This window comes from Labrus mixtus, chromosome 8 (assembly GCF_963584025.1).
Source record: "Labrus mixtus chromosome 8, fLabMix1.1, whole genome shotgun sequence".
NCBI classification, from domain to species: Eukaryota; Metazoa; Chordata; class Actinopteri; order Labriformes; family Labridae; genus Labrus; species Labrus mixtus.
In genome coordinates, this window is record NC_083619.1 from 18812938 (window position 1) to 18827425 (window position 14488).

Genomic DNA, 14488 nt, shown 5'->3' on the forward strand with positions numbered 1-14488 from the left:
AGCCCTCTTACCAGGACTGGGCAGTGAAAAGGAACCATTGACAGATGACATCCCCCTTTCTTTCTGCTGTGACTTGTTGTTATATATATATATATATATGTAGCAAAGACAGATGTGGAAAGATGGATTTTTGTGAAAGATAGACCATCATTTTAGGAGCTATAATTTCCTGTCGGAGTACTACTGCAATCTAAAATCTATTTCTGTTTTCCTATCATGTACAACCATGATCATGTAAGAAGGAAATTATTTCTCAAAATAGGAAATTAGTCTTTTATAAAAGGTTTGAATAGTTTGACTCTATGCTAATTCTGAAACTTACACATTAATAATAAATGATGAATTCCACCACTGGGCTTACTTTAAATTTATGTTATGACTTAACCTCAGTTCACCACTGGGCTTCTGAGATGTTAAAGTTTAAACCATTAATTTAAATGTGATGTCTGGATTTTAATAACACAGTATTAGAAACCTGTTTTGTGTCTCTATTCATGTTTTATTATCAAAAAGATAATCCATTGACTTTTAACTGCTGCCCTTCAGTTTCAAAGTTTTAGTGGACACGTGAATGTTTAACATTAAAAAATGTATTAAAAGTTAAAAGAAGTATACATTTATAGATTCTTTTGCAAAGTTAAATGTTCAGTTGTATCAGTGGTGTAGATATGAAACTGAGTACTAGGAACACCAACACGCCTGTATTAATACATGTATACATTTATTAAAGGTGTCACTAACTGTAATTCATAAATAGGGGTCACAGTTTAAATGATGTAAAACTAAGATGGCCGCTGTTTTTGAGTGGTTGCAGGTTTTTTACATTGTGTTGAAATTCATGAAGTACCGATATCGTAGCTCTTCAAAGCCTTGCATAACCAATCAGTTTTACAGTGTCATAAGCTTATCTCAAATTGATAGGGCTTATCTTGAATTTACAGAAGCCCTTCAGCTGTATTCAGAGTTTTAGGCTTTCTTAGTCTTAATCAAAGCTGTAGACTTCAAATTAAAATTATATTTTACATTTTGATAAGGATTTATTTCCACTTGTTTTCAGGGGGTTCAAACTTTTCCAGTCACAAATAAATTCCATCATCTTGAGATGAAATGTAATTTGGTAAACTGAACAAAATACTGAAAATACATGACTCAAGCCTTCAGGATTTATGAAACCAGAAAGATTTTTGGTGCGAGCAAATCTAATGTAGCAGTTGCAAATCGGATGGTAAGCACTGCTGAGCTTTTCTGCCAACGGTTCAGTCCATCGAAGACTTTCTGAGTCAAGACACACACACGTCTTTTACCAAACCCCATTTAGACTTTGTTCGTGCGTCCAGAGAGCTTCCACCTCAGATGTTTCTTATTTAATGGCGGCAAAATAGTACACTCACTCCAAGTTACTCAGGGGAAATTTGGAGGGAAATTGGGTAAAGATTGATAGCTACTGCTGTTACTGGTGCTGCTGCTACGGAAGCTCATTAATTCCTCAAATCTGAGCCAGGTGCCTGTTTAAAGCTGGTATGCTCTCTCTCTCTCTCTCTCTCTCTCTCTCTCTCTGATAATCACAAAACCTCTGCAATGATTAGCTGTCCTGCACAATTACTAGCTGACATGTAATACACCTCCAGCAGGTGCACAATTGAACACAGGCACAGCACAGTGGAAAGGGTTTGACTTTCATTAACACTCCTGTTCTCTCTGTTCTCTTTTTTTCTTTTTTTTTTTACAGATTTACACACGCTACGGAAAATGCTACACATTCAACTCTGGATTAGACGGAAACCCTTTGTTGACCACTTTAAAAGGGGGCACGGGGAACGGCTTGGAGATCATGTTGGATATTCAGCAGGATGAATACTTGCCTGTTTGGGGAGAGACAGGTCAGTACTGTTTTCTCTGTATGGTAATGTTTTAACTTGTATACTCCTCAATCCTGTGTGAACATCCCTCTTCTAGTCCTTTGTTACATCTTTAACATGTGAGTGCACCGCTTCATACAGATTCAAGAGCCCAAGATATTTCAAACTCTTCTCCCTCACTTCACTGATAAATGTCTGAGGAGTTAGATAAGGAGTGATTTACTAGCTTGTTTAATAGCACATTATCTTGGTATGTTTCCCTAGCTCTGCATCTGACAACATGTCTAATAGATTCATTGACATATTGTCTTCAGTTTTATGGCAGACAACAACAATCATAAAGTATACAGCGTGGAATAAATCTGTGGCTGTAAATCTGTTTAATAACCAGTCCAGCATGTTAATGAGTATCCCCCTTATGTTAACTCTTAACATGGGGATATCACTTTATATAAAAAGCCAGAGCCAAAGCAGGTTTCCATAGGCGAGTGTGCTTGTTGTTATATTTTTTTGGCGTGCTGTATCCACAGATGAGACCTCCTACGAAGCAGGCATCAAGGTTCAGATCCACAGCCAGGACGAGCCGCCCTTCATTGACCAACTGGGATTTGGTGTGGCCCCTGGTTTTCAAACTTTTGTGTCATGTCAACAGCAACTGGTACCTAATATTCAACCTCCTCCCCTCCAACCTCGGCCTCTCTTGCTCGGCATCTTCTTTGTGTTTGTCCTCAAACCCTGCCCCACGCCGCTGCACATTACCTCTGTGTCTCGGAGCCTGGAGCAAAATCAAATCTATGGTTAACCTCTTGATGGAAAATGTGCAGTTAGTTGTTAAATAAACACCCAATAGTTCTTTGTAGATGAAACTGAGAAAAATTAAAGTGGAAGAGGATTATCGATAGAGCAGAGCCAATTGATGACTGAGAGCATACTGTGCTGAGCTCCCGACTACACAGCATTAAGAAATATCTGGCAGCCTACACTGTTTGTTTTACTTCTCTTACTGAGGGAAGAAATATGAACGCTGCTTATTTGAATGCTGTGAAAATTGTCTCTGGTGGCACAATCAAAGAGAAGGCAGAGACAAGGAGGAAGGGAGACTCACAGAACTCACACAGCCATCCCAAAATGTACCCTGATTATTTCATATAAACCTAATTCAGGTGTTTGAAGGGATATCCTTCAGGCTTACACCCTTTAACAGAAATTATTCATCTAATATTGAATATTGTGAAGCATTTTTCCTGCTGAGAGTTTAGCTAAAAGAGTCGATTGGTTGCAGCATTTCCCCATAAATAGATCACTTTAAAGACTCACAAAAAGACTTCAGACTTCTGAAGACTCATTATCATGTTTTTGATGTTAAATTAAACTATTTAAAGAAGCTTGCTCTAGATTTCATCATACTAGTTTTATTCTCATTTCCATTAACACTTGGAGATCTTTATTAGGCCAGAAAGACCCACTAGGCCACAAGGCCCACTGCTAAAAATATGTTGAAATATGCAGATGAGTGTTTTAAGCGCCTGTGGCAGGTTTGTTGTGCGTGTCCAGTGCTCCTAACTGTCGGTTAACTGCCATCAGTGAAGGATGAAAAGTAGTAACTGTAGTGGAGCTGGAATTGATTGGAAGAATTGTGTGCAGGGTCATAACACTGAGCTCACATGGATTTCCTATCCAAATCTAATCATACTGTACGGCAGTAATGTGAGGTTGCCAAGACAACAAATTGTGTCTTCTTTTTTTTTTCTTTCACCTCCTACACGATCCAAACAGCAGTTTTATGGTTTTCAAATGGAAACAGTGACAGAGTAGAGCAATATGATCCAAAAATACTTCTATCCTCATCGTAAGTTACGAGAAAATGGCAACTACCGTAAATGGATTTCAGTTAGGTCTTTTTTTTGCAGTGATTACTTTTGAAATCAAGTGAATTTGTGTATTGTGCTGCAGGCTCTTTTAAATTTCGACCACATCATCACTCCTTGTGAAGTCTTGAAGTAATGGAGACTCCAGCAGTAAATTAACTTCATTATTTCAGCAACGAAATGACGCCTAATTTAAATGATTTTGCTCCTGAAGTTAATGTTCTCGGTCACTTTGCGAGCATGTGATAAATGTTCAAACCACCTGCCTTGCTTATGCAGAATAACATGGGATTATTGAGGCAGAGTCTTCTAATGCAGACACTTGGACACCACAAAAAATGACAAATTTTATCTTTTTTTGGGGGGGGGGGGGGATCCAGCGTTGAAACATATCTCTATGTCTCACTCTCTTTCTTCCTGCTCTGTACAAGTGTTGAAATGAAGCTCCAACGTGTATCATCATTCTGCCAACTCCAAGACTGGAATCTGATCTATAAATCACCATCGCAAAGTTTTCTCCTGAAAGCTGAAGTGTGTGGATTGTCATTTATATTACTGACATGTGCGCCCACACTGGTGACAGCTGAGAGACATGTTTACGATGTTAAATATGTGCTGAATTAATTAGACTGTCATTAAAGCCTGGGGAGCATTCATTTTAATCATTCTCAGACGAGAACAGTGACAGTTTTTCATAGTGAAATAATTGACAGGTGGATGAAGCTGTTACCATCTCAACACTTTCATTTGTAAAGCTGCTATAAGAGAAATGTTAATAATAGGCTATAGCTGAACTCAGAAAGCCAAGAAGAACAACATCACATCATTTTGGACTCTGAGTGCATGTAAGAATATAAAGGCTGAATGGAGGATCCACTTGTATACCAATGCTGCAACGTTTTTACACCCAGCTGGGAGTTGTAGCTGTGTTGTTGTTATACAGACAACGTGCTGTCCAATGGGGTCGACCACTTTCTGTCCCTTTCTTTATTGTTTCTCCTTTTATTATTTTGATAATCATGTGGGCTATGTTCCCTCACCATCCCCCACCCCAGATGAGACGTCCTATGAGGCCGGCATAAAGGTACAGCTTCACACTCAGTCAGAGCCTCCTTTCCTCCATGAGCTGGGCTTCGGGGTCGCCCCCGGCTTCCAAACGTTCGTTTCCACCCAAGAGCAGAGGGTAGCGTATGACTGTCTGGGCTTGCTGCATGCCACAAGTGCTGTTCTGTTAAAAAGCTCAACTCCCATCATAGAGTTGCACTCTTTCATCTGCCCCCCGCCCCCCCACTTGAGGAATGGATTCATCCGTCCCCCTTCTGTGTGGCTGAAGCAACGACATGCAACAACATCTGCAGTCCGTCCCTGTCCACATTGTCTTCTCTGTTTGATAGGTAGCAGTGAGAGCAGCTAACGTCTTTCATTCCAGCTTTTAACCATTCATCCGAGTCTGTATCTTCATCAAAGCTGCTTGACCCTTTCACCGCCAAGTTAACTTCTATGAGCACTTCCTTTTTGTTCGTTTTGCTTTTATGTGTTCTCGGGGCAATCCACTGGACCGCTGCTTAATGTCATCTGGAGGGGAGCGGACAATGTGATTCATTAGATTTTATTACCCATGAGGATTCTGGCATCAGTTAGATGTCCTGCATTTATTGCACCAGGGTTTTATCCCGAGTGTAACTGTTGATATGAAAGTCTGTGGGCTAGAAATAGAGCTCAATAAAGGCTTAATCATGTTTGCCAGTTTAAGTCCACTTCCTCAGTAAATTTCACTCCATCTCTGTCGCTCTCTATCGACTAAATTAGCGCTAGATTGTCCCAAGTTAGCCTGGTTAGAGCTGGTGGGGGTGATTGGAAATGAAATAAAACAACATGAGAGTCGCGAGTTTGTCACGAAGGAAACCTTTAACATTGATCGGCGGCTCCTGCTGCTATTTTTAACTTTAAATTCAAAATGCCAGAGCGAGCGTTTTATTTGCCTTCATGAATAATTGGTTAGTTTTTGTCATGAAGATAAGAACTCAGCATTCATTACCATAAAGTGTTGTAAACAAGAAGACAGCTAGATAGAAAATCATGATGGTGGTTAAATGTCAGAGTTTTGGGTACATTGAAAAAAAGAGTTGCTTTAAAGTGTTAAAGAGAGCTCTAAAAATATTCTCACATATAGTAGAGGGCACATTGCAGCAGTTATGAGACAAGCCCCACGGCTCCAATGTTTATTATGAGCCCAAACCTTAAAATTCAGGCGTTACGTTTCTTTCCTCATTAGCGGATTCATTTAGAATTCCCAGAGTTGTTCGTAAATGTAATGACCTGCTCTTCACCTTTTTAATGAGAGTTTCACCTCTAATGAGCCCGCTGACTGACTCTACTCTACGCTCCACCATTTTGTTACAAACTCTCACGGGCTTAAATTAGAAAAATCTGCAAGTCAATCAACAAGAAGTCACTTTAATGGGCTTCTGTAAGAAGAGTATTCATTCATTCATCAGATATTTACAGTAAAATCAGATCAGGTCCTCTGTAAAAATGTCTATTTTATTCGTACAATTCATGTAATTGTTCATCAGGAAACTGTAAAAGTGTTTATTGTTCTGTTCTCAAGGTTGTAAAATTTGTCCATTGATTGTGGTGTCCTGTCTGAAACTCTACATTTTACAGACTTCAATTAAGCTTGTCTCGATTCCCATGGTATTCTGCTTCCACCGGGGACTAGACCTGCATCAATACTGTTCTGCATGATCTCTGCTTGCTGCTAAACATGATCAATAATGTCGGTTTGACATGACTTTTTTATTTATTTTTTGGCCAGTATTGTCTCAGTGCACATTGTCATTCAAATTCTAACTCTTCTTTTGTTTTGTTTGTGTGTGGTTTTTCCTTTTTTTTTTTTTTTTTTTTTTTTTTTTCAACATTTGAGACATCCATGTTGGGTTTTGTCAGCTTGTTGCCCTCCGTTGTACTTCCGCTGCACCGGGCTTGCATTTTGTTATTGGTTATAATCCTGTGTGCTGATATGCTGAGGGAAAACATGTGCTGTTTGCTCTTTCAGCTTCAGTACCTTCCTCCGCCTTGGGGAGATTGCAAGTCTACGCCCATAGACTCTGAATTCTTCTCCACGTACAGCATCACCGCCTGCCGCATTGACTGTGAAACCCGCTACCTGCTGGAGAACTGCAACTGCAGGATGGTTCACATGCCCGGTATGACTTCAGTCAGCCCTGACTTATTAAGAAATATGACAAATACTTCTTCCCTTGTATGTTCTTCTTTTACATGATATGAGTTTATTATTTCCACTCTTACATTATTTCAAACAGGAACCTCAACAGTTTGCACACCAGAGCAGTACAAAGACTGTGCTGACCCAGCTCTAGGTGAGCCCGCACACTTTACTGCCTACATATGAAATAACAGCGTGATGGATTCATGTCTGAACTCAACCAAGTGTTAAACTATTGTGCCATGAGACGATTTTAATAATACCCCGGTAGCAAGAGCTTCAAACTACTTCAATATCAGACAGGACTGAAGCCAAATAATAAAGCAGAATTATTGTGTAAAAGTTCCATTAGTGAGATTTGCGATGTGTCTGTGCTTCACTAATATCAAATAAATCCCATCCAGCTTTTCTTCTTCCTTCCTCTGTATTATAGCTTCAGTCATTATTTGCTTTCATGGAAAGTGAACGATGGCAGCGTTCTGTTGTGCGTAGAGATATTTTTAGCAGGAACTGAGAGCGTCTTTGTGCAGGTTTGTTTGATTTATTCGCAGATATCACTCTATTTTTAAAACGGCTTTGATCATCCACAGACTTTTTGGTAGAGAAAGACAACGATTACTGTGTCTGTCAGACCCCCTGCAACATGACTCGCTATGGCAAGGAGCTGTCCATGGTTAAGATCCCCAGTAAAGCATCTGCTAAATATCTGGCTAAGAAATTCAACAAAACTGAGCAGTACATCGGGTAAGTATGATGTGGTAGAAGTCAGTTATTAGATCTCAGCCTCTTTTTCTTTCCTCTGTTGATGGATGGATGTACTGTGGCATGGCATGACCTGGGTCTCCATCGTTCACCTTCAATGTAACAATAATGAAAGATAGTTACACAGGAAATGTGAGATGTGACTTGCTGTTATGTGATATCCCCGGACATAAACTCAATTAGGTGTGTTCTTCTCTGTCCTCTCTCCAGAGAAAATATATTGGTCCTTGACATCTTCTTTGAAGCTCTGAATTATGAGAAAATTGAGCAGAAGAAGGCCTATGAAATTGCAGGGCTCCTCGGTAAGATTCTCCCACTTTTCAGGTTGATTGTGTCAGAAAGATGTAGTTGACCTGGTATCAGCACTCTCAGCAGGCCACCCACACATGGCGTGTTCGCGCCCGGAGCTTTGAGGGTTTTTTTTTTCTTCCCCCCTTTGAACTCGTGAAGCGGGCGTAACACATTTTCATAATCTGATGCTCTCGCAAGGGCAGGCGAAGCTGGGTCTGATGAGACGTTCGGGCTGGATGGACACTTTTGACAATTCTGCTCAGATATCTGAGAGAGATACTGAATGAGAAGTGACAGCACAGGGAATGTTTTCATGCACCATTGTACAATAACTGCACCTGTCTATATCTATTAATCTCTCTGTTTCCAGGTGACATTGGAGGTCAGATGGGGCTGTTTATCGGAGCCAGTGTTTTAACAATACTGGAAATATTTGACTACCTATATGAGGTAAAATGATGGCTTGGTTTGTTCTTTATCTACTGTATATAAAGGCCAATAGTTAAGTCTAGTGCTGAGTGCTGAGTCAGTTTTTTGTTTTTAGACCTTGAAATAAGTCAAAGATAAAATGTAAATGAATCTTAAAGACATAACTCAATGCTTTGGAAGTTCTGCTTATTCATTTTATTCTGTTTGATGAATGTTCAGCTTCTGCCAGCAGCACCTCTTAGGCTTATGACTTAACATTTCTGATCGTGTTTGTTTAATGCACACATAAAGCTCTGAATAAAGTATGTCATGCTGTGTTTGTAAGGGGTCTTATGTGTAGAGGTAAATGATATGCACATAAAGTTCACAAAAAATAACAGCTTTTAGTGCTTTCACTTTGTTTTTCTGAACACATTAAAAATACAAGATATTCTTTTATTAAGAAGTGAAGGTTTCCTCCTCTTTCCAGTCTTGCTAAATTAACTAGCTGCTGGCTGTAGGATCATGTTTAATGTACAGACATATAAGTGCTATCCGCTTTCTCATCTGACTCTCTGCAACAAAATCAATAAGAGTATTTCCTGAAACTCAGATGAAGTATCTATTCTCTGCTTCAGTTGTTTTGTCTTTATGTTGCTTCATGCTGTACTCCATCTGTGAATAATCTGATCTGACGTTTTTTTGCATCTAGGTGTTTAAGGATAAGGTCTTGGGCTACTTCATACGCAAGAAACGGCCACAGCGTTGTCAGAGCGACAATCTGGTAATTGCATCCTCAGAGTTGGTTTGATTGAATGAGATGAATGTGATGTGACATTAGACGAGCTCAGGAGCAAACCATAACAACAAAAGGTCAGCTGATGCTGGAAAATGCTTTTTTAATAAACAGCACCAGAGAGAGCAAAACCTCCACACATAATGTCGTCTTTAATTTCAAGTTCTAATGCAGGAAAGTTGTAATAATATTAGGAAACGTTGTTTTTATTGCACACAATGAATTTGAAATTATGTGTATTATTTATTATACATGTGTTAAACTTTGTTAACATGGTGAATCAGAAAAAAGTCAGAACTCTCTATGACACATATCAATAATAGCTTTAAGCACATTAGTGCTAAAAAGTGGCTAACTGAGTTTGTAACCTTTCTTTACAAATGTTTCTTTGTGGTGTTCTGCTCCTCAACCTCCTCTTTAGCTACAGGGCCAAGTCAAAGTGACTTTTCTGACCTCCTCTCAATTAACTTTTTTATTATGAATCATAAACTGCGCTTACAATCAGCGGTGAAAGCCCTTGCCATCGTTCATCTCAACACACTTTTTAGCATTTACACACTCTACAGAAGCTTCTCAATGCTTCCCTCCATCGTGCATTTCCAGTTTACTCAGAGCAGGAAACACTCATATTCTGCTTGGCTTAAGGTCCAGCAGTATGATGTGATGAAACCCAGAAACACATTAATACGAGAGAAGAAAGAAGAACGAGCAGAAAGCAGAATAAGATAAAGAGGTCTGGAGATTTGATTAACATTTCATGATCACCTCATTTTCTAAGCCTTCAAGGCAATAAAACACAGTCAAAGTTCCAAATGAAAAGTGAGGAGTAGTTCCAGGCGCTTCTGTCCTGCCCTACATCACAGCCTTTTGTCAAGCTCCAGCCGTTTAACACACTGGCTGTAGAGGCACATCCACTTCCCCTGCAGACTGTTATGTAAGCTTTCTACTGAGCAGTAAAGGAATTATTAATAACTGGAATACCTTCTTTATATCAGTAATCAGAGAATGCAGCTCACAGTGCTGAATCAATCCTGGAGCATAAGATACACACGCTGTAGATGGAGAACTTTTTATGGCTAACTTTGGTGGAGAAAAAGTTTTTGTATTTGAAAGACAAACTGTGTCAAGTAGACACATGATGTGTGACAGAGCCGCAGATCTATGATTGCTAACTTAATGCACGTTGTAAGTATGGTAAGACAGAAACAAAATTCACTACAAGGTTTGACAATCTTTTATTAAAAGATAGATAGATAGATAGAGAGATAGATACTTTAATTCAATTCAAAAAACTTTATTTGTCCCTGGGGGGCAATTCAAATGTAATCATTTAATCATTTATTTATTATTATTATTATTATTTCAAATTTAATCATCCCCTGGTGGAAATTCAAAGTATCCCACAGGTTCAAACATTGTATATGGGATACTCCTGAATTTCCCCCAGGGGATGATTTTTTTAAAGTGCTGTTTCATCAATTGTACATATAGTTTGGTTTAATTATTCAGTGGTTTTTTTTGTACTTCATTTAACGTTTTGTTTGTATTGTAATTTTGATTTTTACCGGTTCAGTTTTTTAATGTCAATTTTTGTCTGAAACTATTGGACTAAAATTTCAGTTTATGACCTAAATTCATTATTTTAAAGCTCCTCTCTGTGAAATGGACTGATATCAATAAAGGTGCTTCTAAAGGAAAACTATAGCTCCGCAGTGACGGGCGTCATAATTTCTATATACTAATGTTTAAAGCTTGTAATCACTGCCGCCTGGTAGGTGTCAAGACTAAGTGAGGTTCAGGATGAGGCAGAAACAGCCTTTTTTATTATAATTTTTTTAAACGTTTTAAGCAGCAAACATTCTCGGTTAGCGATAATATTGAACATTAAATGACAGCAGAAGGACATTTTCCATCCAAATACATGAAATACACAGGGTCAACGGGGGTCACCAAAGTCAACGTAAACCCAAAGTTCCTCAAAGGAGCTTTAATGTATCATCCTAACTGCTATGTTCATATTCATTGAATATCTCGGATTGCTTTCCTTCCAATTTGAACGACCATTTAAAAGATCTACATTCTAAGCTGCTTAATCCTGTTCTTTCTAACACTTCGGGACCTCTGGTCATGTCTCAAGTCCAAGTCAAAGCACAAAGCTACTAATCCCTCTTTCGAGCTCGCTGTAGGGTTTGAAGCACTAACAAAGCATTTCCTCTTTTCTGGTGCTGTTTTCACAAAAAGCATGAAGTCACATTTTTGTAAATTCGGATAATTCCTCTCATCCCTGAGTACTCCCTGTCTACTTTGTTTGCATTCAGTTCTATAGTTCAAGCTCTAATTCTTCGTTGTGTCACACAACCCCAAGACTTCTTCATCCTCAGCAATTCTCTCTTCAATGTCTGTTATTTTCTTCAAATTGTTGAAGAAGCCGTGGGGTTGTTTTTGCATGTGGATTATGATCTTGCATGCTCTGTTGCCTCGGGTCCAGTGATTTGTTTGACGGCTGATTCAAAAGAAAAGATTGAAAAGAAGTTGTTTATTTTCATGTATGAAGCGGAGCGAGGGGATAAAGCTCTGAAGGAGGTTTTTCTTTTTGTCAGACTAGCATTCAGAATATATTTTTTGCTTTAAAGTGGCAGTAGAGGATGCATTCATTTAGTGGTCTTTGATAGTCTGATATTTATTGAATTTTTCCCCTATTCATGTCATATGCTTACAATAAATCCATCCTTTTGTATTTCCTTTTCTCTCATGTTCAATAATCATTTTTTCAACTAGTCCATTGTCACATCTCCTCACAAACAACCTGAAAATAAAGTACGGTAAAACATTTAGTGGTTCATCTGATGCTATTTTTAGTGAAACTTTAACTCTCTTCAATGATCATCAGCACATCTGGATGACAGTTTTTGTCTTTTCCCTGCTTATCAAAAAAAAAAAAAAAAAAAAAAAAAAGGACAGCCATCTTCCTTCAGAATCAAAATGATCTGACTGTGGGAAACGCTGTCTTGCAGTATCCCCTTGTAAGTTAAACTATGAGCATTTGCATTGTGTTTTATTTCATTTCAGTCACCCTCACCCATCTTTCTTTTCATCATGTCTATTCCAGGAGTTTCCAGAGAACCCAACCAGCCCTGGTGTCACGCCTAATCATGCCCCCAGGTAGCACACCCCATTGATAATAGATGCTCCCTCCCATGCTGTCCCTTTCTTTCATACATACCTGAAACCATCTCATACATCATTTCCTCCGTGGCTATAAAAGATTCAGTTAGCTTTAGTAGACGGTCAACAAAAAGAGGGGGTGATTATCCGTCAGCAGTGAGCATTTTTATTAATCCTAGCTCAGTGTCAGGACAGGTTAGTTTGCTGTGTGTCTCTCTATCTGCACGGCAAGAAGACAGGAGTTGGTTGGATTCTCCCAGTGCATAAAGATTTGACTCTCTGCATTTTGCAAAACTTGCTCTTTCTACTGAATAATAATTCTTTCTTTCCCATAGGATAAAGAGCAGAACTCCTGTGAAAACAGATTACCTATTTATTGAATTGTTGTACAAAAAAAAAAAGCTAAACCACCAGAGATCTATTTGTTCCCCCTGCAGCAGAGAGGTCCGTTTAGAGGCAACGGCTGGTGCCAGATAACATCACTAGATGCATTACTTTGTGATGTTATCACAGGTCTGCATGCAGTGAGTTTGCACAAAACACAAAATGGTTCTTTGTCTGCTGAAATAGCCATTTTTTATTTTTTTTTGCCAATGGGACTACCAACGGTTGTTATCCACATATCAGCAGTTATTCAGCGAGCACTTTTTCACATACGGGCTAATACAGAAATATGTGGATGTTTCGACTTCCGTAGCTTTAACAATTTAACATGCTAGTGTAAAAAACAGGACTAAAAATATGCTGTTTTCTTTCTCTTCCTCCTCCTTCATATTTTCCCCATCTTTTACTGTTTTTCTTTCAACTCTCGTCACTTCCCTGTGAAAACATATGCGATGTGGCTGATGTTGGAAACTTCCAAATCTGTTGTTTTCATTTTCACATCATTGTCCACATCTGTTTCTGTCATTCATCGCCCTTTTATCATCCTACCTGTGGATGTGTTGCCGTAATCATCGACTTTTTATTTTATTTCTTGCAACAAAAAAAAAATCATTTATGTTTCCTCCACGTCCCTTTATTGTCCTGCTCGCTCTCATTTTACCCATTGCTTTTCTAATTGGCACATCACCATCATCTCTCCCTTCATCGCCCACCCCCCTTCCCCCCTCCCTTAACCCGTTTGAACTCGTCTTCCCTCCTCCCGCCCCCCCCCCCCCTCCCTCTGTTTTGCAGAGCACCTGTGACACCCTCCGGAGTCACTCGGACAGTCTCGGATTCACGCCGAACATGTTACCTCGTCACCCGACTCTAGGCAACTTTGAGGAGTTTGCCTGTTGACAACATAACAAGGAGGGGTAGTGGGAGGGGGAGGGGGAGGGGGAGGGGGCACATCTGGGGAACTTGACAGCAAACTGTGAAATAATGTATGTATTTAAGAGAAAAACAGTTGAGTGTGTAACTCAAGAAAACGCATAGTAGAGTTTATTATTGCCTGAATAGAAATAGAAACACTATCATCAGAAGAAAAAGAGACCACTTCCAAAACAGAACTCAGGTTTAACTGCCATGTCAAGGCGTCAGTGTTGATTTATTCATGTTTCATTTTGTCCGAACGGTCACTTTGGAGTAAACAATCAGTGAAGGTAAATACGTCCAAAACCTAGTTTCTGACCTGTGTTGATGAGTTACACAGTACTGTTGTGCCCCCCCCAAAAAAGAAAAGAAAGCCTCTGGATTGGCATGTGTAGCATTGAAGTTTCTTATCAATGTTATGTCTCCAGCATCTAACCAATGCTGTATTCAGTGACCTTAAACTTGTCACCACTCTGAACAGAAGAGCTTTTTTGTGCGTGTGTGGAGAATCTGCTCTGTTTCGCGAGCTGATTGTTGGATAAGAGAGCTGCTCATACATACCTGAATCAAAACACCAGACAAGTGTTTAATGTTGCCTTTTGCTACTATGAGGCTCTGTCTCATTCATTCGATGACTGTGCTTATATTCTATTTAAAAACTATAGAGGAACTTGATTATTTGTATATATGCAAGTATCTAGTCTTGTTCCATGTTGGCTACCAGGACAGCAGAAACCACTGTATTGGATGTTTTTTTGAACTGTAGTCACTTTTTTACACTCAGTAAGGATTAAAAAAAAAAAAAAAAGTTGAA

General features: G+C 39.2%; 1 protein-coding gene across 4 annotated transcripts in view; it reads left to right on the forward strand.

Annotated features, from left to right (window-relative positions):
• The window catches only part of asic1c (acid-sensing (proton-gated) ion channel 1c), an 87896-nt gene extending 73867 nt beyond the window's left edge, over window positions 1–14029 (forward strand). For 3 of the 4 annotated variants that reach the window (XM_061044907.1, XM_061044908.1, XM_061044905.1), the window contains exons 2-11: window positions 1730–1880; window positions 2390–2517; window positions 6786–6936; window positions 7054–7110; window positions 7547–7700; window positions 7929–8020; window positions 8380–8459; window positions 9130–9201; window positions 12323–12375; window positions 13555–14029. In XM_061044907.1, coding sequence (XP_060900890.1) covers window positions 1730–1880; window positions 2390–2517; window positions 6786–6936; window positions 7054–7110; window positions 7547–7700; window positions 7929–8020; window positions 8380–8459; window positions 9130–9201; window positions 12323–12375; window positions 13555–13633 — 1017 coding nt within the window. In that variant the 3' untranslated portion in view covers window positions 13634–14029. The remainder of the gene's footprint in view (window positions 1–1729; window positions 1881–2389; window positions 2518–6785; window positions 6937–7053; window positions 7111–7546; window positions 7701–7928; window positions 8021–8379; window positions 8460–9129; window positions 9202–12322; window positions 12376–13554) is intronic. The other variant, XM_061044906.1, reaches the window with a different exon arrangement.
• The last annotated feature ends 459 nt before the right edge of the window (window positions 14030–14488 follow it).